At 43.1% G+C, this 20,753-nt stretch overlaps 1 protein-coding gene across 1 annotated transcript in view; it reads right to left on the reverse strand.

Moving 5' to 3' along the window:
• LOC106924282 (cadherin, EGF LAG seven-pass G-type receptor 2) overlaps window positions 1-20,753 on the reverse strand; it is a 53,044-nt gene that overhangs the window by 16,680 nt on the left and 15,611 nt on the right. Inside the window, exons 3-11 of the mRNA XM_088005972.1 lie at window positions 15,452-15,567; window positions 14,720-14,808; window positions 4,783-4,940; window positions 3,654-3,817; window positions 3,307-3,432; window positions 2,014-2,183; window positions 1,591-1,770; window positions 1,401-1,514; window positions 73-219 (exon numbers count right to left, since the gene is read on the reverse strand). Coding sequence (XP_087862098.1) covers window positions 73-219; window positions 1,401-1,514; window positions 1,591-1,770; window positions 2,014-2,183; window positions 3,307-3,432; window positions 3,654-3,817; window positions 4,783-4,940; window positions 14,720-14,808; window positions 15,452-15,567 — 1,264 coding nt within the window. The remainder of the gene's footprint in view (window positions 1-72; window positions 220-1,400; window positions 1,515-1,590; window positions 1,771-2,013; window positions 2,184-3,306; window positions 3,433-3,653; window positions 3,818-4,782; window positions 4,941-14,719; window positions 14,809-15,451; window positions 15,568-20,753) is intronic.

A 20,753-nucleotide genomic window follows, 5' to 3' on the forward strand; every position in this document is an offset into this window, starting at 1 on the left:
CACAGCTCTGTTTTTGGGTTCTGAGTCTGAGAGCGACGAGTGGAGATGAATAATTCAGGTCTTCAGACTCACCTTACAGCGACACTCGCCGCTCGTCTTGTTGCAGTCGGAGTCAAACCCTCGGTCAGTGGGGCAGTTGCAGGGCCCACAGGTCTTATGACCCCACCAGCCTCTGGGACACGGCAAGTCAGTCCTGTGGAGGAACACAGCCAGTTCATTTTACATGTTTGGTGATTAAATGATCCAGAACAACAGCTGCTGTTAATTATGGGCGGCTGTACTCAGTTTATTCAGATCTTCAGGTCAAATTAAGCTTAGATTTCTTTTGCTAATTTCATTTTTTTGAGGTAAGAATGACTAAAACAAGTGAAAATATGTGCAGGATGACATTTTACAGGTTGAAAACTCTCATGCATAAGAATTTGTAATATTAGAGACAATACTAAGGCCCTCTACAAATAAACTTGAATATTTAACTGCTTATTAAACAGTTAACGAGGTTTGATCTTTGTATTGTTTTTATTTTTGAAGTAAATAAAAAATAACAAGAGGCTCCGGTGTGTTTTTTGTCATCAACAGGATTACAAGAGGAAATATGGAGAGTGTCAATATTATGGCTTCATTAATTAGGAACCCAGACGTACTTTTTCTCACAGTATCGGCCGAAATAGTTTCTGGGACAGTCGCAGGTGTAGCCGCGGGCGGCGCTCGGCCTCCTGGAGCACACAGCGCCGTGTTCGCAGGGGTTCAGCGAGCACGCTTCAGTGCAGTTGGTGCCATAGTAACCTGCAGAGAAATACAGCCGACGACGATGAGCTGCTGCGCGCTGGAGTGGCGAAGCGACCGCAGTCTGTGCAGGGACTGACCGCTGAGGCAGGTGCAGGAGTAGCTGTCCCAGTCGTCACTGCAGAAGCTGTTGGCAGGACAGGGGTTGGAGCTGCAGGGGTCCGGCACGCTGCAGCCCGGCTCCACGTTCACCTTCCTCGCCACGGACAAGCTGAGGGCGCCACCGACACGCAGGCCCTGGAGGAGGGGAGGCACCGTACTTATGCTGCGTAGTTTTATGAAGCACGAAGCAGTTTGAATCAGGAAATGCAACAGCAGCATGTAAAAATGTTTCCTTCTTGATGTGTTTAAAAAGTCGGCTTTGACTGTCGTCCTATGAGCTTTCACTGATTCTCTTTGACTGAAAACATCTGGAAAATTTTAGAAAAATGTATTATTTTCACAACAATAACTCCCAGCTTAAGCAGTCAAATGAAAAATCTGCAGAGTGTGTCCATTTTTAAAATTAGATTAATCGTCAAAATGATTGATAGAATAATCAATAACTAAAACAATTAGTTGGGTGTGTCTATTGTCTACATCTCGACTCTTTATTAGCTTTGAAGAGGACAAACCTGTATGCAGCCACGGAAGCCGTGCTGAATTTTCCCATCAGGCTTTGCCAAGCCACCAACGCTGACAGTCTTCAGCTTGGACTCCCGCAGCTTTCCGTCCACCTCCATGCTGGCCTGGAAAGCAGCATGACGGCATTAGCATAAACCCCTCGATGTTTCATCACATTCACGTGTCGGTCCACCCACTCACCAGGTAGAGCCCCTGGTCCAACGACAGCACGGCCTGGTGGCGGCTGGCGGCGCCGCCCAGGCTGCTGATGTCCAGCTGCAGATGATGCCAGTCCCCGTCGTTCACCAGCACCTCCTCCACCCGCGACAGAGTGGAGTCCTCCCCCCTGTGCAGCCCCATCAGCACGCTCCCCCCACGCAGCTACGCAGCACCGAAACAGAGGGAGGGAGATACAAAGACAATCTGTGGGTTCAAAAGTTCAGACTCTGAACTGCTGCACGTCCTCAGAGTTTACTGCTGGGAACAGAAAGAGCAACAGCAAAGAATCCCTCGTCTAGACGAAATCAGGAAGGCAGCTGAAAATATTACAAGAACAGCCTCTTTTCCGAGAAGAGTGATTTTCTCCCAGCATCCTTTGTAATAAAGAAGGAGGTGGGATCTCACCTGCAGCGTGAGGTTGTGCTGCAGGCCTGAGGAGATGTGGAGCAGCAGGGAGCTGGACTGACGGGTGCGGAACATGAGCTCGATGTGCCAGAGGACGGAGGCTGCCAACGCCTCCAGGTTGTTCCACTGCAGCAGGCTATCGCCTTGGAAACGCAGCGGGTTGGCCATGACTGCAGGAACGACACACAGAGGGAGTCCGGATGAAGAAAGGCACACAGAGACTGAAAAATGAGAGATTCTCTTTAGGTGACATGATGATGATGATGCATCATCACTGCCAGCCTGAGGCGTCGGGCGCACCGGGACATTTCCCAGCAGCCCGGCTGCTGGCCTCAGGATCGCTTGTTTTGTGTCTGCAGACATTTGTATCGATGAGAAATATGACTGTAAACAATCGAAATATGTTTGGTTACAATTTTCCCAGCACTTAAAAAAAAAAAACACTAAAATCTTGCTGAGTAATTTTTGTCTAGTTTTTAATACAAATATCTTAGGACACTTGAAAAAAGACAAAACTAGCTTTTCAGAAAGACAGGAGTTTGTTTTCCTATGTTGAAATTGAACTAATCTGCCAATAAAACTAGAACGTTTTCATCATGTTATGGGATTAATTTCTTAAAAAAAGCTCTTCTGTGTCTTGCTGAAAAGTTACGTGTGAGTTAATTTTGTCTTCTTTCAATTGTACTAAAATATTTGAAATTAGACTTCGTAAGATTTTACTGCAGTGAAGTTTTGATATTGGTACAGCTTCTTTCTAGAGCTTCGTTCTCCATTTAATTTGACTTTCCCGCTCAAATTAAACACAATAAACAAAGAAAGTCACAAAACATCTCTCATAAAAATTCTCACTACGTTTTCTGGCATGTAGCAAATAGAAATAATTTTGTTAATTCTAAATGAGCTGAAACAAGAAAAGTTTAGTCTGATTTAATTTCAGGAAATGATAAAAAAAATCTCACTGTCTTTTTATTAAGTGTATGAAAATATCTGTTCTCAGCTATAAATATCACTTTCCAAACTTAGGCTTTAAACATTACACTTTATTACCAAGCTTTCAATAACTTTATACAGAAACCAATCACTTTTCAAACCTTGCAAACGCTGCAATTCAAGCATTTGCAAGGATTTCAAGCACCCATACGAGCCCTGAAAACTTTTGATGGATGTGGAGTTGTTAATTCAAGACTGGAAGTTATTAAGCTATAAACAGAGGTTTTCTGAACTTGTTTTTGTAAGTAAACCGGAGCGTTCTCCCAGATAAAACCGCAGCATTGCTTTTCCTCCTTCGCTCACCTCGCTCACAGTTCTGCCCTCCAAATCCAAGCAGGCAGTCGCAGCTGAAGGAGCCCCACAGGTTCACACACGTCCCTCCGTTCACACACGGGTTATTGTTGCAGAAATGTCTCTTGGCAGAGCATCCTGGGAGGTGTGGGAAAGCAGAGGAATAATCCGTTTGATGTGTCCCGGCTCATTATTTCATCAGAGGATCAGAGTCGACGGGTCATCAAATATTCATAGCAGGTACGGCCATCATTTCCCTTCCAGCTGTTCTCATTACGGTTATTTCCTCTGCAGGTTTTCCACACTCGGCTGCTCAGCCGGCAAACTGAATAAAGCTGCGCCGCAGAAGGCCGATTTACCTGGCAGGGTGCCGTTGTTTGCGATGTAGCTGGCCATGTCGACGTGCTGGTTGTCGATGCGCAGGTTCTTCATGCAGCCCACGAACTGCTGGTTCCGGACGGGAAAGTCCTCTGGAAGTTTGGGGACTCCTCCGAGGAGCAGCGGCCCGGTCAGGTCCAGAGATCTGAGGACACAAAGGGATGCGGTGAGCCGTGCGAAACACAGGAGAAATTCATCATGTGATCTGCAATGTTTATCTGAAAGACTTTAGAAAGTACAGAGACAATGATGTTTCTAAACATCTTCACTCCAAGCTGCAACCAAAGAAATCTGATTCACAAAATAATTCACACAAAAAGAAAGAAAATAAGAGAATAAGTTTTCCTTAAGGCTGGGCAATAAATCAATTTGGTCAATTAATCAAATTTTAGTTTTTTTAAGATTTCACTTTTGGAAAATCTGTATTTTTCCCACCAATTCATTCCATAATTCAGAGTGATGTCAGAGCCGCCATCTTGTTTTGAAGCTTATATTTATTTGGACTTTGAATTTAGATCAACTCTATGATGGAATATGAGGCTCAGGCTAAGATTTTATTTTTTAATTAGAGAATAAAGTCATAATATTACAAGAATACAGTCGCACAACAACGGAGTGGAAATTATACCAGAATAAAATAGTAATTTTATGAGCATTCATACCAAAAACAACTAAAGTTTAACTTGAGGAATGTTGAGCATCTTGTGAAGTTATACTTTGGTATAAATGTTACAGATGATTCTTAGTGCTTAATCGAAATACTTTTAACACAGCGGCATCTAATTCAAAGAAAGATCTACGTGAACTGAGCCGCTCAAGTCAGATTCTGATAGCTCTGTCAAAGCTTTTATTTTATTAAAACTTTTTTCTTGTAATTTTCTAGTAAAACTGTATATTTTTTCAACTATATTCTTGTAATTAAACAAAAATCCTCTTAGCAGAACAGAGAAATCCTACAACTAAAACTCACAGAAGGGATGACTGAAATAAAAACTACATTTGAAAATATTTGTTTTGTTTTTTTTCTTTAGAAGAAAAAAAAAAGTCAATTAAAATTGAATCTGGTTTAAAAACGTCATTATTTACAAGCCGTATTACTCAGTCCCTCACTTTTTGGATCCAGACTGGCTTCCTTGGGCCGAGCACGAGTAATTTCCGATCATGTGACCGAATCTCAGCGCCACAGAGGAGTCGCAGTCGTCCACCGTCACCACGACGACCTTCTGGTCCGAGGGGCCCTGAGGCAGACCGGCCTGGTTCAGGATCGGCTGTGGACCAGACAGAAACAAATTACAGCCAAAAACCTGCCACCATTAACTGCGAAACCAGAGACTTCAACACTTTCCATCATATTACACCATGGAGTTTAATGCATTTTACTGAGATTTTCAAAAATAAGACTCAAATAGTCGTTGACTGGAAGAAAAACGTTTCAAATATCTGTTTTCAGTCTATTTCACTCTGATACCTCTAATTAAATGAAGAGCAATCAATTACCTTTAGAAGCGTAAACAACCCAACTGTATAATTTAGTAGGTTTGTTGGACAAAATTAGAGAGAAAACCAAGGAAAGAGCAGAAACTCAGGTTTAGGTTATAAAACAAAAAATCTGAAAGTCACACTTTAAAACTCATCATTACATTGGTTTGATTCATTGTATAAAATCTAAATTTAAATATTGTGAAGTTTGTGGATGTAAATGTGGCAAAATGTGAAAAGGTTCAGTGGATATTTTGAGCTTTGCCCAACACAGAATATAGTGCAAAAGTTGGTTAATGATCTAATCATCATCAACTTTAGAGCTTTTTTACTTGGAGTGCCAAGAAGAAATATTGATGTAGCTCAATAACTGTGCATTACTCAAGACTTTTGCACAGTTTTAATCCTTCAAACCACATAGACGATATCAATGTACACAAACGTTTCAATCGGTGCGGTTAAGATGAGATAAAGGAAAAGCTCCAGAGTCGTAGCCACATGGCAGATAAAAGTTGTCATGCTGCTATTTTTATTGCGCTCAGATGTCAGAAATTAAGTTTTATAAAAATATCCCAGCAGTCTGATAAATTTAATTAAACAAAACACTGAGTCAAATGTTAAATATGATTTCTAAAAACTTCCAACGGTGAAAACAGACAAACACACATTTGGAGGGTTTCACTCTGTAGGAGAAAAAAATCTTCCTCTTTGTGTCTGGAATCAATAGCGACAAAAGGAGGCGGGTTCAGGGTGGAAAGAGTTATGATGGCGTCAATAAAAGGGTGCGACCTCGTCACACGCTGCCCTGCGTCTCCAGGGTCACTCAGAGGTCACGTGGGTTCAAACTGGAACCGCCAAGCACTCAGCTGCTCACACACATTTAATCATCTCATGAGCAGATAATGTTAGGTTTTTTTTTTTTTTTTTTTTTACTGTCAGGATCTTTAACTCTTTATGAGGTTGGATTAAAACAGAACCTTTCAGTTCGGCTCCAGGGGTTTGAGGAACTATAATTTCCTGATTGCTCAGCTGTTATGGATCAGACAGCTTTATCTGTCTGCGATGCAGCAGACATCCAGCAGGAGAGAAAGTGGACATCTAACTGCAGCATCCTCAGCCGCTCCATCACGGCGGAGGTTTATTAAAAATCAAACAGACTCTATCAGACAATGCGACGATGACTGATTTAATTTTAGCTCAAGGCGCCGCCGCAGTTGAACGTCACTCACATGATTTCCACACTGAGCAGATTAGATTAATTCTCAGAGTTTCCAGTTACAGGAGAGGCTGCAGCCCACCGAATTCCTGCAGTCTTGTGATATGAACGAGACGGGGACAGTATTAACAGTGACCTCCTGAGCTTCCTTGAACTGGTAAATCATCCAAAACATGTTCATTACACTTTTTACACAAAATCATTCTCAGATAATGAGATTTTAGTCACTTAAATCCAAATAAACTGCTGCCGGCCACGCCGCCCAACTCAACTTTTACGTCAGCACGTAGAAACAGCTGAAAACAAATGCACTATTATACAACCATACAGCTTTGAAAAGCACAAGTGGAGCCTCCTGCACATCCAACAAAAATGCAACAAGTGGTTCCTGTGTGGTAGATCAACAACAAAACACTTGGCTCTTCCAGCAGCCATTGTACAGTGCATACAGCTGACCAAACATGCTGGAATTCAGTTTGTGTTGCTAGGTAACGGGTTGGGCCTGGCTGTTGTTGCTAGGAGACAGGCAGTGTCTGCTGATTTGTGATGTTACATTCAGAAAGGTTTTGAAACGGTTCAAGAGCTTTAAAGGTCTTTAAAATGTCAAAATTTTCACATATCCAACTTTATTTTGGTCTGTCTGCTGATGTAATTTTTTAAAATATTAAATGATTTTAAAATCATAAAATATTAAATGATTTTAAAGGCTTCTCATTTACTCAGTAACTGAGAAGCCTTTTTACCAGATACCTAAAATATTCTGAAGTAGTGCTACTCTATAGGAACAATTTTTGGGTATTCTGGATGTAACTCAGACCCCCATTTCGTTAAACAACTCTTAAAAATTTATTCTATTTCACAGTTTCTATACAAATTTATGGAAAAATGTGCAAAAACCATTAAAATCAAATGTGCTAGTAATTGTGCTGCATGTGGTTAAAGTTGCCTATAAGGTTGAAAAGGTTAACATATTCACTCAAATTAAGTAAAATGAATACATCAGAAAACAAATCTGCTGACATATTTCAGTTGAAAACATTTTTCTTTGTGATTTATATTTTATGGGCTTGTTGTAAATCTAAACACCAAAACTTTTCGTTGTAAAGCTTGATGTAAATTTAAAACAAACCTGCTAAAGCCTGACTTTTTCACATTTATCTTCACCATTTTAGCCCCATAATGTAGGCATTGCCCTGATCTTTTATAGTAACTTTCACCAAAACAAATCCACATATATAATCAACTGAATAAAAACCATGAAATGTTGTAGATTTAAATTTTTAACCAGAGTTGCAGCAGGATGAAGTGTGACTTCTCACTCTGAGGAGATAAATGGTGAGAAGTGCCACTGAGCATGCTCAGAGCATTATGTCTTGTCTTGAAGGTAAACAGCTCATTAAGAACCATCAGGAGCTTCCTAATTATTCTGCTGGACACCTTGCAGCTCAGCTTTAGCAATCAATTTTCAGGATTGACTGTCTCGCTTTAGAAAGGCTCAAGGTTTAATAACAGGATCCAACCACAGAGAGCATTTCTGGTGAATTAATGCCTTCAGAGAGGCTTATTTGATAATATATAACCGCTCGGGCCGTGTAACTCTGCACCTTTCCCACAGAAAGTCACAATGCACAGTGAAACTCTCCATCACTCAGCGGTGAAATGTAAAAAAAAAACAAAAAAAACCACAACCCCAAAGGAAGCTTTTTTTTCTTTCCGGTTTGCGCTCTTTGAGGCCAATTTGTTACAAATTTGTCGATGATGAAAAAAGCAAACATGTTGTGTGAATTGATGAAGGTCAAATCATCCGACATGCTCTTTTCCACGGCTTTTTCCCTGCGCTGTGAAAGCGCTGGAAGAAGGCAGCGCTCCAGCTTGGGCGCTCCTTTCAGCGACCTCTGCTGTCATCAGTCACGCCTATTGACTCTCCAATAAAGCCCGTCTGTCAGGACGTCTCTCCGCTGCACAAAACGCCGACCTGTCACAGCTGACTGCAGCGCACATATTTGCTCTGCAGCACATTAAACACCGCTCTCGCCCGCCACTACAGGGGATTATGGGAATATGAGTTCCCTGTCACATGGGGGGAGCAGAGGGTGACAAAAGTGGGGAAGGAGCATGACAGCAGGCGGCACAAATACTGGATCTGAGATTGACTGGGAAACCATAGCAACAGGAGAGGTCGGCCCCGACTCGTTCATACTTTCTTCGCCCTCCTCTGTCGCGGCTCCGCCGCTCGGCTTTAGAGGAGGAGAGGGGCACCTTCCCCCGAGGCCGCATCATTCACTGCCCGCGGTCCCCAAAGGAAGCGGGGGCCAAACACAAAGGCAGCGGTCATTGCCATTCTCCACAGTCCCCCACCCCACTGAAAGCCACATTTCAATCTAAAACACCCCCCTGCACCGCCCCCTGCGGACAGGGACGGGTCAGAGAGGGGAGCTGTGGGACACCTCCAGCAGGAGGAGCTTCTGTTCCCACCTCAGGAAGAGCAGCGCAACCAAGGTGGAGAGGATCAGTTCAGCTAGGAAACCCCCAAACACTTCTGGTATTTATGACCCACCCGTCATTAGGCCTGTCGCAATAAGCAATGAATCAATTATTGGCATGATAAATTAAAACAAGCTCAATAGTTTTCATCTGCATGATTTATTGTTTTTCTACCAAACTAATAAAAGTCATCAGTTTGGTGCTTTGGTCTTTTATTGAAGGACAAGTTTATCTAGAGTGGCTCCATAACTCACTTTATTTGTTGTTTCTGTTGTTTTGTTTATTTATTTTGGATATTTAAAATGTCTTCCAGTTCCAGTGTTAAATATTCATCATAATTTTAAGTTTATTAATCTTTGAGGATGTGCTCTTGAATTATTATTCATTATTTTTACTAGAAAAAAGTCTCAAAACAATAATTTTATCACAATAACTTTTGGGACAATTTGACATCCACCAGAATGTGTTACTATGACAGGCCTACCTATTAAATGACTCAGGTGTGTTGAAGCAGAGACACTTCAGCAATACATAAATAAAACCAATAAAATAATTACATTCTGACCATAAAATAATGCCAGAATGAAGTTTCTGTGCAGTCTTTCTTAAGTACTAATCAGACGTCCCTCCCTCGGCTGGTCTAGTAACCAGGAGGATTTTCGCGCCTCACAGTCCGGCAGACCAAAGCTGCAACATTTGTTGCATTTGAAGCTGCTGCAGTTCGCTTTCAGTCAAATGAAGCACCTGTTCACCTCCTCACCTGTGGTGGCGCTGCACCAAGAACCACTGAACAAAACGACGCAAAAACCTCTGAAGAAGACATGAGCTCAACTTCCCTCTTCATAAAATGTAAACAAAAATGGAATACCATCAGATTTTAGCATTTGCAGGTTTTCTCTTTGGCAAAAAAAAAAAAAAATTCTGATAGCGCTAGGAGACATGCTAGCATTAGGAGACATGCTAGCACGAGGAGACATGTTAGCAGCTACCGCATGCTAGCGCTAGTAGAAATACCCCAAGGAGACATAAAAGTTTGTTTTTGTTGTATTTACCCAGAATTCCCTATGCTGTAGTCCACTTCCTGCTTTTCGAGCGGTCTCCGGTCCGATCGGCGTAAACAGCATCTGAACTACACCGGAGTTCACTTCAAATGAATGGAAACTTGGGTTTTATGTGGACCGGAGTTCAGGTTTTTAGGTCCACATTGTCAAGATCCGTGTTTTTGTGTGTTTATATTTGAGTTTTCTGTGTTCAGTCCCGTTTCCCTGTGAGTCTCTGTCCTGTCCTCCCCGTTGATTGCTCCCCAGGTGTGTCTCATTCCCTTAATTACCCCGTGTGTATTTTTACCCACCTGTTGTCTGTGTTCCTCGTCGGGTCCTTGTCTATCGTCGTATGTGTCGAAGTCAGTGTCGTTTGTGTCACGTCTTGTGTTTCGCTCCAGTAGAACTGAGAAGTCCTGGATAGCGTTAGCTCTCGTCTCAGTCCTGTGTAGCAGTTGCTACCGGTATTTGGCTGTGTGCCTGTCTTTCTGCCGTGCTGCCTGTTTTTTGGACTGTGAGCATCACCATTAAATCTTCATCCTCACCATAACCTGGGTCTCAGCGTCTCTCCTCACCACCAACCATACCACCTTATGACAGTAGGACCCGACCACGACCGGTGAGGACCGCAACATCATGGACCCAGCAGACCGTCGTTCCCTCCTGAGGGAGATCAGGAGGTACGACGTGGAAATGGCCAAGCCCGACGCGCCGTTCAGCCGGCTAAACGCCGCCACCCGTATGGCCATTCAGTTGGACCGGTGGATTCCGCTTCTCCCTCAGCTGGGCTTGGTGGAATTTTTCAAGGAGGTTGAATGGGAGTTGCAGACAGTGAAGGCGGAGTTGGCGGCAAGATCAAGGCCAGCTCCGCCGGGTCCAGCGTCTGCCTCTCCTCCACCAGTTCCAGCCCCCGAGTCTGCTGCCGGAGCGCAGCCGCCCGAGCTCCCCGAGTCTGCTGCCGGAGCGCAGCCGCCCGAGCTCCCCGAGTCTGCTGCTGGAGCGCAGCCGCCCGAGCTCCCCGAGTCTGCTGCTGGAGCGCAGCCGCCCGAGCTCCCCGAGTCTGCTGCTGGAGCGCAGCCGCCCGAGCTCCCCGAGTCTGCTGCTGGAGCGCAGCCGCCCGAGCTCCCCGAGTCTGCTGCTGGAGCGCAGCCGCCCGAGCTCCCCGAGTCTGCTGCTGGAGCGCAGCCGCCCGAGCTCCCCGAGTCTGCTGCTGGAGCGCAGCCGCCCGAGCTCCCCGAGTCTGCTGCTGGAGCGCAGCCGCCCGAGCTCCCCGAGTCTGCTGCTGGAGCGCAGCCGCCCGAGCTCCCCGAGTCTGCTGCTGGAGCGCAGCCGCCCGAGCTCCCCGAGTCTGCTGCTGGAGCGCAGCCGCCCGAGCTCCCCGAGTCTGCTGCTGGAGCACCGGAGCGCAGCCTTCCCCCGAGCCAGAGCTCCCCGAGCCTGCTGCCGGAGCGCAGCCTTCCCCCGAGCCAGAGCTCCCCGAGTTTCCTGAGTCTGCTCCGCCCGAGTTTCCTGAGTCTGCTCCGCCCGAGTTTCCTGAGTCTGCTCCGCCCGAGTTTCCTGAGTCTGCTCCGCCCGAGTTTCCTGAGTCTGCTCCGCCCGAGTTTCCTGAGTCTGCTCCGCCCGAGTTTCCTGAGTCTGCTCCGCCCGAGTTTCCTGAGTCTGCTCCGCCCGAGTTTCCTGAGTCTGCTCCGCCCGAGTTTCCTGAGTCTGCTCCGCCCGAGTTTCCTGAGTCTGCTCCGCCCGAGTTTCCAGCCGGCCTTCCAGCCGGCCCGGCGGACCCGCCTCCACGTCTCGGCCTTCTGCGCCGGAGACGCCGCCCGCCGGATCCGCCTCCACGTCTCGGCCTTCTGCGCCGGAGACGCCGCCCGCCGGATCCGCCTCCACGTCTCGGCCTTCTGCGCCGGCGGAAGAGACCGCCGGACCCGCCTCCACGTCTCGGCCTTCTGCGCCGGCGGAAGAGACCGCCGGACCCGCCTCCACGTCTCGGCCTTCTGCGCCGGCGGAAGAGACCGCCGGACCCGCCTCCACGTCTCGGCCTTCTGCGCCGGCGGAAGAGACCGCCGGACCCGCCTCCACGTCTCGGCCTTCTGCGCCGGCGGAAGAGACCGCCGGACCCGCCTCCACGTCTCGGCCTTCTGCGCCGGCGGAAGAGACCGCCGGACCCGCCTCCACGTCTCGGCCTTCTGCGCCGGCGGAAGAGACCGCCGGACCCGCCTCCACGTCTCTGGTTCCTGCGCCGGCGACGCCCGCCGGACCCGCCTCCGGGATTCCGGTTTCTGCGCCGGCGACGCCCGCCGGATTCGCTCCTCCGCCCACCTGTTGGGTTGTTTTTTGTTTTGGACAGTTTCTGGACTCTGGCCCCTTCCGTCGCCCCTCCGCCCACCCCGTTGGGTTGTTTTTTGTTGGACTGTTTTTTCTATGGACTCTTGCCCTCCTTCCGTCGCCCCTCCACCCACCCTGTTGGGTTGTTTTGTGTTTTTGGACTTTTCTGTTTTTGTGGGCGTCTGGTATCCGCCCTTGAGGGGGGGGTACTGTCAAGATCCGTGTTTTTGTGTGTTTATATTTGAGTTTTCTGTGTTCAGTCCCGTTTCCCTGTGAGTCTCTGTCCTGTCCTCCCCGTTGATTGCTCCCCAGGTGTGTCTCATTCCCTTAATTACCCCGTGTGTATTTTTACCCACCTGTTGTCTGTGTTCCTCGTCGGGTCCTTGTCTATCGTCGTATGTGTCGAAGTCAGTGTCGTTTGTGTCACGTCTTGTGTTTCGCTCCAGTAGAACTGAGAAGTCCTGGATAGCGTTAGCTCTCGTCTCAGTCCTGTGTAGCAGTTGCTACCGGTATTTGGCTGTGTGCCTGTCTTTCTGCCGTGCTGCCTGTTTTTTGGACTGTGAGCATCACCATTAAATCTTCATCCTCACCATAACCTGGGTCTCAGCGTCTCTCCTCACCACCAACCATACCACCTTATGACACACATCAGAGTTCACACCTCCCTAAACGAACCGGACTTTCTCGGCAAACAAACTGGAGTTCGACTGAAGTGGACTAAACATTTTTGACAAATTCTCTCCTAGTTTTTACCATGAAAACTCTAAAGCTCACTTAAATATTTGAGTTTCAGTCGAGTTAGACAGCTGAGCCGTGCCCCTTCTCACAGAAACCTGAAGTTATTTTTATCACACTAGTAATCACATGCAGCACGCTTGCAATGAAACGTGCAGGTTGGAGAAACAGAAAGGAATCAGTGAGCCATTAGATTTGAGGGATTAATGAGGTTTTAATGTCTGCAGAAAAAAAAAAGATTAAAAAGCAAAGAGTCAACAAGTTTTCATCCAAACTCCCTCTTCATCACTGCATGCCGCAGGCTAAAATCTGACACGCTCATGTCATCATGCACACTGAATGGTAAATGCACGCTGCAGGAGGGTTGCCTGGCAGCATCTTTATGATGCAAAGTGACTTCCTCAATAGACAAAAATGTGACATCCTGTGTGTGTTTGTGTTTGTCCCGGGTGGGAAAATACTGAGCGCAGACAACAGCTCCACACATTCCAGCACTGATTGAGCCGTTCTGATATTCTTACACAGAAACGAAGCAGCCAAACATATTTAGAACAATCAGAGCATGTCTGGAAAAACAATGTCTTCCCACTCTGGTTTTCATTCAGTCAGGCCCCCTCATGTCTGGTCTGAGGGTCTGTTTGGGTCAGAGTCGCTCTGGCTCTCTTCCACATCATCAGCCTGTCAGCAGACAGAGAACAGCCCACAGTTCCCTGTCTGCACCGTTTACAGACAGGCTACGGACATGCTGAGGACCACAGAGGAAGAGTGGCAGCTGCCAGTCATCTGTGCCTGCAGGACAACAACACTGAATGCTAACAGGTTCACACTTACACTGTGGCTTTTTAAAGGTCCTACAAAACAACAGCCCTCATTTATCAAATGCACCTCCAAGTGGAAAATACATGTACTGCCAGTTTTTAAGCATATAATCCTTAAAAAGGTAGCATTATATGTTAGATTGCCATTTTATAGCACAATCAAGTAACCAATGTTAATTTGGGGCTGCACCGATTCCTTAATTTTGGTGATTAAGGAATCTTCTTATCTCCCTCAGCATAGGTCTAAAATCAACCACTGTCCTCCTTTGCACTCTTGTGAGAGACGTTGGATCAGGTCACATCTGCAGGTTTACAGTTAAAGGTCACCCCACTGTTACCAACTCAACAACTTTCTTGATATATTTAGCAACATTTCAGAGCAAAGAAAAAGAAAGGAATTGATCAAAATCGGAATCAGCAGGTCAGATTCTTTTAAAGATCAGTAATCTGCTGTCGTCCAGAAAACTGCAACCGTGATAGTTTTAATGCAAAGTTGACACTTTTAATGGACTTTTAATGCAAATTTTAATTAAACTTTGCATTAAAAGTGCCATTATTTACCAAATGGACACTTCATTACAACAGTCATAAACATTTATGAAGACTCCTTCATCTTCGTAACAGATGTCATGTTTATGTGTCATGTCAGTCTTCAAATAAAGCGTTCCCATGTTTGACAGCAGACAGCTCCGGTTACCGGTGTGTCTGTAGCTGCTCTTCTGTCGGCTAAAAGTTTGAAACTCTGATAAACTCTGGCTTAAAGGAACCGCTGTACATCATGAATCCATAACACATCTGCTTTCAGATGATTAATTTAACAAACACTTCCTGTTAGCCTGTCAACCTTTTCGGCACAAATTATTATGGACAGAAAGTAAAATATTTAAATTCCTCGAATACAGAATAATACATTTAACCATTTATGGCGAATGGAGTGAGCCGTTCCCACTGACCTTGTTGTAGTAATGGACCTCCACCGTGTGCCACTGGCCATCGCTGACGCCTCCCAGGATGAACGGAGAAACTGTGGTCTGGGTTTCTCCTGAGGAGCAACAGAAGGGGTCAGGAGATGCACTCAAGCTGTCCAAACTGCGGCCCGAGGGCCATTTGTGGTCCGTGGACTGATTGTGTGCGGCCCTTGACTTCAGATCAAGACTGACACAAATGCTCAAGGGTTTGATGTAGAAAGAGACTTTCTACATCAATGATGTTAAAATCTTCATCAATAGAAAACACTGGCACCAATATTTGTCTCTAACTCACCATGGAGTTTACAATCTCTTCCAAAGTCAACATCTGTCCAGTGACCTTTAGGCAAAAGTTCACTTCACTGCAAACAAATACTCTTTATTAATTTATTAAACTTGGCTGAATACAGGAAGTGTTTTCAAAGAAAGACTGACCTAAATCCTAATTTCATTGCTCAGAATTTACAAACTTTTGTCAATTTTCTAACAAAAAATGCCTAAAAAATTTTTAACATTTCTTTTAAGGAGGCAAACCTGCAAAACCTTTTTAAAGTTTTGGATCTATTTTAATTTACATATCCTATTCCAACAATAAATCTGACTACTTTGAATGCTTTGCTTATTGTTGCCGAGGTAAAAGAACATTATTTTGGCCCTCAGGTCCATTTGACTTGACAATTTTGTGTAGAGGGAAGAAAAAGAAACATGAAAATGTACCTGCAGAGAAGGTGAGCTGAATCTGCTCGTTGATGATCTCCATGGCGATGAAGTCATGTTTCTCGTTGAAGCGTCCGTTATACATCAACAAACCGTTTGGCTCTTTGGTGGCGAATCTGAGAAACAAATTTATTACTTTTAATTTTTTCCAACCAACTCTGAGCTCTCATATCTGTTTCTGAAATAATATCTCATTCTAAAATTTACCTTAAAATAAGGCTGTAATAAAATGTTAAAAATAAAACAAATAATGCTTTGAACAAGAAAAAAAAAGTTCGTAAATGAATTTGAGAGAGACTTAAATACGAAATATCTTAAGAATTTTCTAGGACACCCACAACACATTTTTAGATTCTGTAAAATTACTGGAAACAAATTGGAAAACTATTACTGAACTGTTTGTATTTCCAGTGTTTTTAGGCAACAGCCCATTAAAACAATGTGATGCTGACACTGCAACCGTCAAAGATGTTAAAAGTTGACACTGAATACAAAAAGTATTATTAAAATACACTGAAACTCAGAACATTTTAATATGGAAACAAGCTAATTTTAGCATAAGCCCAGAATAAATCAAATGTGGACAGACAGTTATTCTACAACAGAATATTAGGACCTGCTAAGACAAAAAGAGAATAAAGTCATAATATTATAACAATAAAGTTGTAATATTATGACTATTACAAGAATAAAGTCACGTAGGAATAAAGTTGAAATGATATGAGAACTTGTAATATTACAACTTTATTCTCATTATTTAAACTTTATTCTTGTGCAACTTTTTTCTCGTAATTTTATTTACTTTTTTCTTAGTATGGCAGTATTACTCTACCATATTAGTTTGCAATTATTTGTGGTCATTTTTTTTATTTGAGTCCTTTAAATGTCAGAATTAGTTTACATTTACATTTCATTGCAACTTCATATATGTCTGCCAGACAGCATCATTTTAAAATCACTTGCATGCCCTCTTTACCAAGTACTTATTTTACTCTTAAGTAATTTCTTGGATGACTTTTTACTTTTACTTGAGTAAAAACACGCTGAAGTCGTGCTTCTCTTACTTTAGTGAAGGTTTTGGTTACCAGACTCAGCTGGACATAAGAAAAGACATTTTTACTCACTCTGTTTAACCTCCTGTTTCCTGTTGCTTGGAGTTAAAATTACCGCTCAGATTGAATTTTTCCCTCAGAGTAAGTCTATTTATATCACACAACTGACAAAGCAGAAACAGCATATCTTATGCTGGCAGACATATGAGAGAGAAGAAATAGAGTAGTGGTCTGCTCTGACCTATTTAACAGCATCTACTATTTCCTCACATCCACCTTAGTGGGAGACATTTCAAATTATATTAAATCATCATTTACTTTCAGTTTGATCATAAGGGTAAATTCTCCAGATAATGATGTTCACTGAAAGCTCAAGTCTCAGAGAAAAATGTGAATTTTTCAGTTTGCAGGAAAGGAATAGATAGGAGATGCACATTAAATGACACTAAAACAAAGAGACGAAAACTAGGGCGAAGTCAAAGCTGTGGGGTGGGGGCATCAGAGGGCTGCAAGCAGCAAGCAGAGCGTAGTAAGGCGGTTCAGAGTGATCGCAAAAACATCTTTAAAATGTTTTCTCCTCCTCGCAGAAGAGAGAGCAGAACGCTCCTGGTGTCTAACCAAACGTTTAAGTCAGATTTCTGCTTCTGCACACTCAAAGCCACAACATTAGAAGATTTGTGCTTTTTTATGCATATTTTAATACAGATAAACATTTAGAAGCAGCGAGTTTACTTCGTTTCAATCCATCTGCGCACAGAGAGTTATAAAACTTCCCTTATTCACCTGTCTGCTGTGGTCTGCAGAAACGGGTCACTACGATATTTAAAACTGGTTCAAAACCTACATTATTTCACTGCAAAAACATAAAAACTTACCAAATATCTTAGTTCACTTGAAATATGACAAAACTAACTAAGAAGCAACTTTTCAGCAGGATAAATGGGCTTGTTTTAAGTAAATAAATCGTTAATGTTGATTAAAGTTCTAGTTTCCCAGGCAGATTATTTCGATTATACCTGGAGAAAATGTTTTGTTATAAGAATAATATGCCAGTTTTAAGCAATTATTTACTTAAAACAAGCTCCTATAGCTTGCTGAATGAATACTTTTAAGTTATCTTTGTCTTACTTCAAGTGTACTAAGATATTTGTACCAGAAACCAGACAAAAATATTTGTGTTTTTGCAGTTTTTGCATCTTCCCCATAGCAAACCAAACAATGGGTCTGCTGTTCAGACTGGCGTCTGAATTTTCTGGTCAGTTACTCGACTAAAATGTAGCGTCTTTAGAGGAATTAATTTCTCAACCAAAAAGGTCACTCTGACTCTCTCTCTTCCCTCTAATGGAGACGTAGATTTTTTTCTGTGATTTCTCTTTAACTTTCAGAGGAAAGATGTCGTTCAAACATCCGGATGTCTATCAGTGCGTTTAGTTTTAGCAGCTGCAGCCCCCCTCGCCTCTCCTGAAGTCATCAGGGTTTCAGGCGATGTTGTCATGATGCTGTTAGTGCAGGGATTCCCGAGCTGAAGAGCAGCCAGGGGGCATTGCAACGCTGACCTGCTTACTGGGGGAAAAAAAAAAAACACTAATCATGACCTCGGAGAAAAAGAGGATGCTGATGCTCCAGTGGATAATAGAGGTGGAGATACAGCAAAAAACCCAGAAAGCCAAAGAGAATCAGCATCTACATCCTCTTTCACTCTCTGACGTATCGATTTAAAAGGATGCTCCACATTGCCCCCCCTTAAGCCCTCTGAACTATGAGGGTAATCAACCAGAACTAAACAGCGACTTTGCTGGCATCACTGCACGTCACATTAGGCACCCATCAGTAAAAATAACAACCAGCCTGGCCGTATGTGGGGGACCGTGTCACGCTACGATAACACGCCAAAATCCATAGGGTGGGACCAGCGGGGCGGAAAGAGGAAAACCCTCCGTGGGATTTACAGTAAAATCCACACAATTAACATCTCAATATCTGCTGTAGTTTTTAAATTGTTTACTTTGAGAAGATGGAAGTGAAAGTTTTAAAGCTGTATTAAATATGAAGGGCAAATAAAAGTAGGATGAATCCTAATACCTTAAATTATCTCCTGGTGCTTCCTTAAGTGAACGTGTCTAATGGGTCGTTAATCTGGAAATTGGTTCAAGCTCCCAACAGGATGAACTGTAATGACTTAGGAGACCTCAGCTTCCTGAGTCGCTCATTTACGAACGCGTTGCTGCTTCAACCAGCTAGTCTGGTTATTTAAAGACAATAAAGGAAGAACCGTGATCGATCCTTTAAATCCTTACATTTACCATTTCCTACTAGTGTCTGGTTGCATGTCAGGGTTTATCAATGGCTTTTAAAGTTGGTCATTCAAATGTTTGCAGTTTTTTCACACCATTCTACCCAGTATGAAGATTTTCCTCAACATTTAGGCACCAGCAGGAAGGAACCAGAGGTGTTTAATGGTTCCTGCACAGGAAAGTATTTACACCCCTTCAGCCTTTTCAGTTTTGTCAAGTAACAACCAAAAAACTTCAGAATGTGTTTGTGATAAACCAGAGGGCCTGCAGAGAAAATTATAAACAAATTAATGTTTCTAAATATATTTACATATCAAATGGAGGTTTTAGCTGTTTTTGTTTGTTTGTTTTATATGACAAACTTCCACAAAAAGCCCTAACGATACAGGTATTCTTTTAGATTTGTTCTTACCATTAGATTGGAAACTAAGCGTTTTTTTATCCACATCATTTTCCACAAATAACATCCCATAGCTGAAAATTAACCCATCCTCCTTTTGCAAAGGTTTTCTGCTTACTTTTTTTATATTAAATCCTAAAAACCAAACAAAACAGTGGATCTTTAACAATTATAACACATTTCCTGCAGTAGATATTCATCTAAAGTTAAAAGTTTTGTTTTTTCAAAAGGTAACGTAACATTTGTTCTGCTGGACTGATGACATAAGAGTCTCTTTGGATTACAAAGGTTACAGATCATTGTAATGGATCAATCTGAAGTATTTTATATTTGTGAGGTGGGAGAAATATGATTCATGGTTTTTAAATGTGTTTGCAAACATAAATCTAAAAGAGGAGGCGTGTATTTGACCCTTCAGAGTCAATGCTAGCTACAAGTCTCTGTGTGTTTTGGACATTTTAAGAGTGAATTTTTTTGAACCTTTTTTTCTTTCTTAACTTGTTTAAACTCAGTCAGATTAAACTCAGTCATTCTCAAGTCTATTAGATTTAGGCCCTGGGTCAATGCAGCACATGAAAATGGTTTGATCTGCACCATAGATCTGTCTGCATGTTTGGTGTTGCTTCCTGCAGGAAAGTAAAATATATGTCTGAAGGATTTATGGGTTTATAAAAGGAAGAAAATGTGAAAACTCTTTGAGACTAATCACAGCATGTTATGTCTTCACTGACTGTCATGACTGAAAATAAGGAGATTAAGCTGCATCTAAAACACTCCACACCAAACTAATGCAAGGAGTCCAATAAGTAGTCCAAAGATATTTTACAGCCTGGAAATTCATTGATCAAAGCGTCTTATAAATGAAAAGTTCTGACTTATTGGTAGCAAAACCATTTAAAAACCAGTTCAGAAGCACTAAAGCTGTACATATCCACCACACTGACCTAACTGGTGCTCAGATAATTGTTTTTCTGTAAAGCTTTTTAGTCTCGATTTAATTGAGACCATTGGATTATTGGATGAAAAACAAAAAAAAAAATCTGATCCTAAAAATGTAATACATTGTTTATGTTGTACCTGCAGAGCAAACTAATATTTCTACCAGGCTCCTTTTACTTCATGATAGATTTAAACTCACATTTCCTCTGGAATACTAACAATATTGTATATTTTCCCTCATTCACTGAGATTATTCAAAACATCAAAATTTCATCCTAGCATGCTAAATTTACAGAAAAACTATAAACATCAACATGAAACAGCTTTTTATTTTATGTCTCTGTTAACAGCTGATAAGTTGAGCCACTGCTGAACCCAAAACAAAGGACTGCATTCATGGTGAAATCTAAGCCTCGCCTGTAAAGTTAAAGGCCTAAAATTAGTTTTCACTCCTGAAGAAACTAATTTTCTTCAGGAGTTGTCCATTATGACAACTCTGGCTCTGGAGTTGTCATAATGGAGGCTTTTTTCAGTGAGAAACCGGATCGGCGCTGGCTCAGGTGACAGACCCGACACCTTTCTCACAGCAGCCACTTCGCAGCTCCTCCGATGAGCCT

The sequence above is a fragment of the Poecilia mexicana genome, unplaced genomic scaffold (assembly GCF_051168715.1).
Source record: "Poecilia mexicana isolate PSO_F unplaced genomic scaffold, ASM5116871v1 scaffold_5, whole genome shotgun sequence".
In the NCBI taxonomy this organism is placed as follows: Eukaryota; Metazoa; Chordata; class Actinopteri; order Cyprinodontiformes; family Poeciliidae; genus Poecilia; species Poecilia mexicana.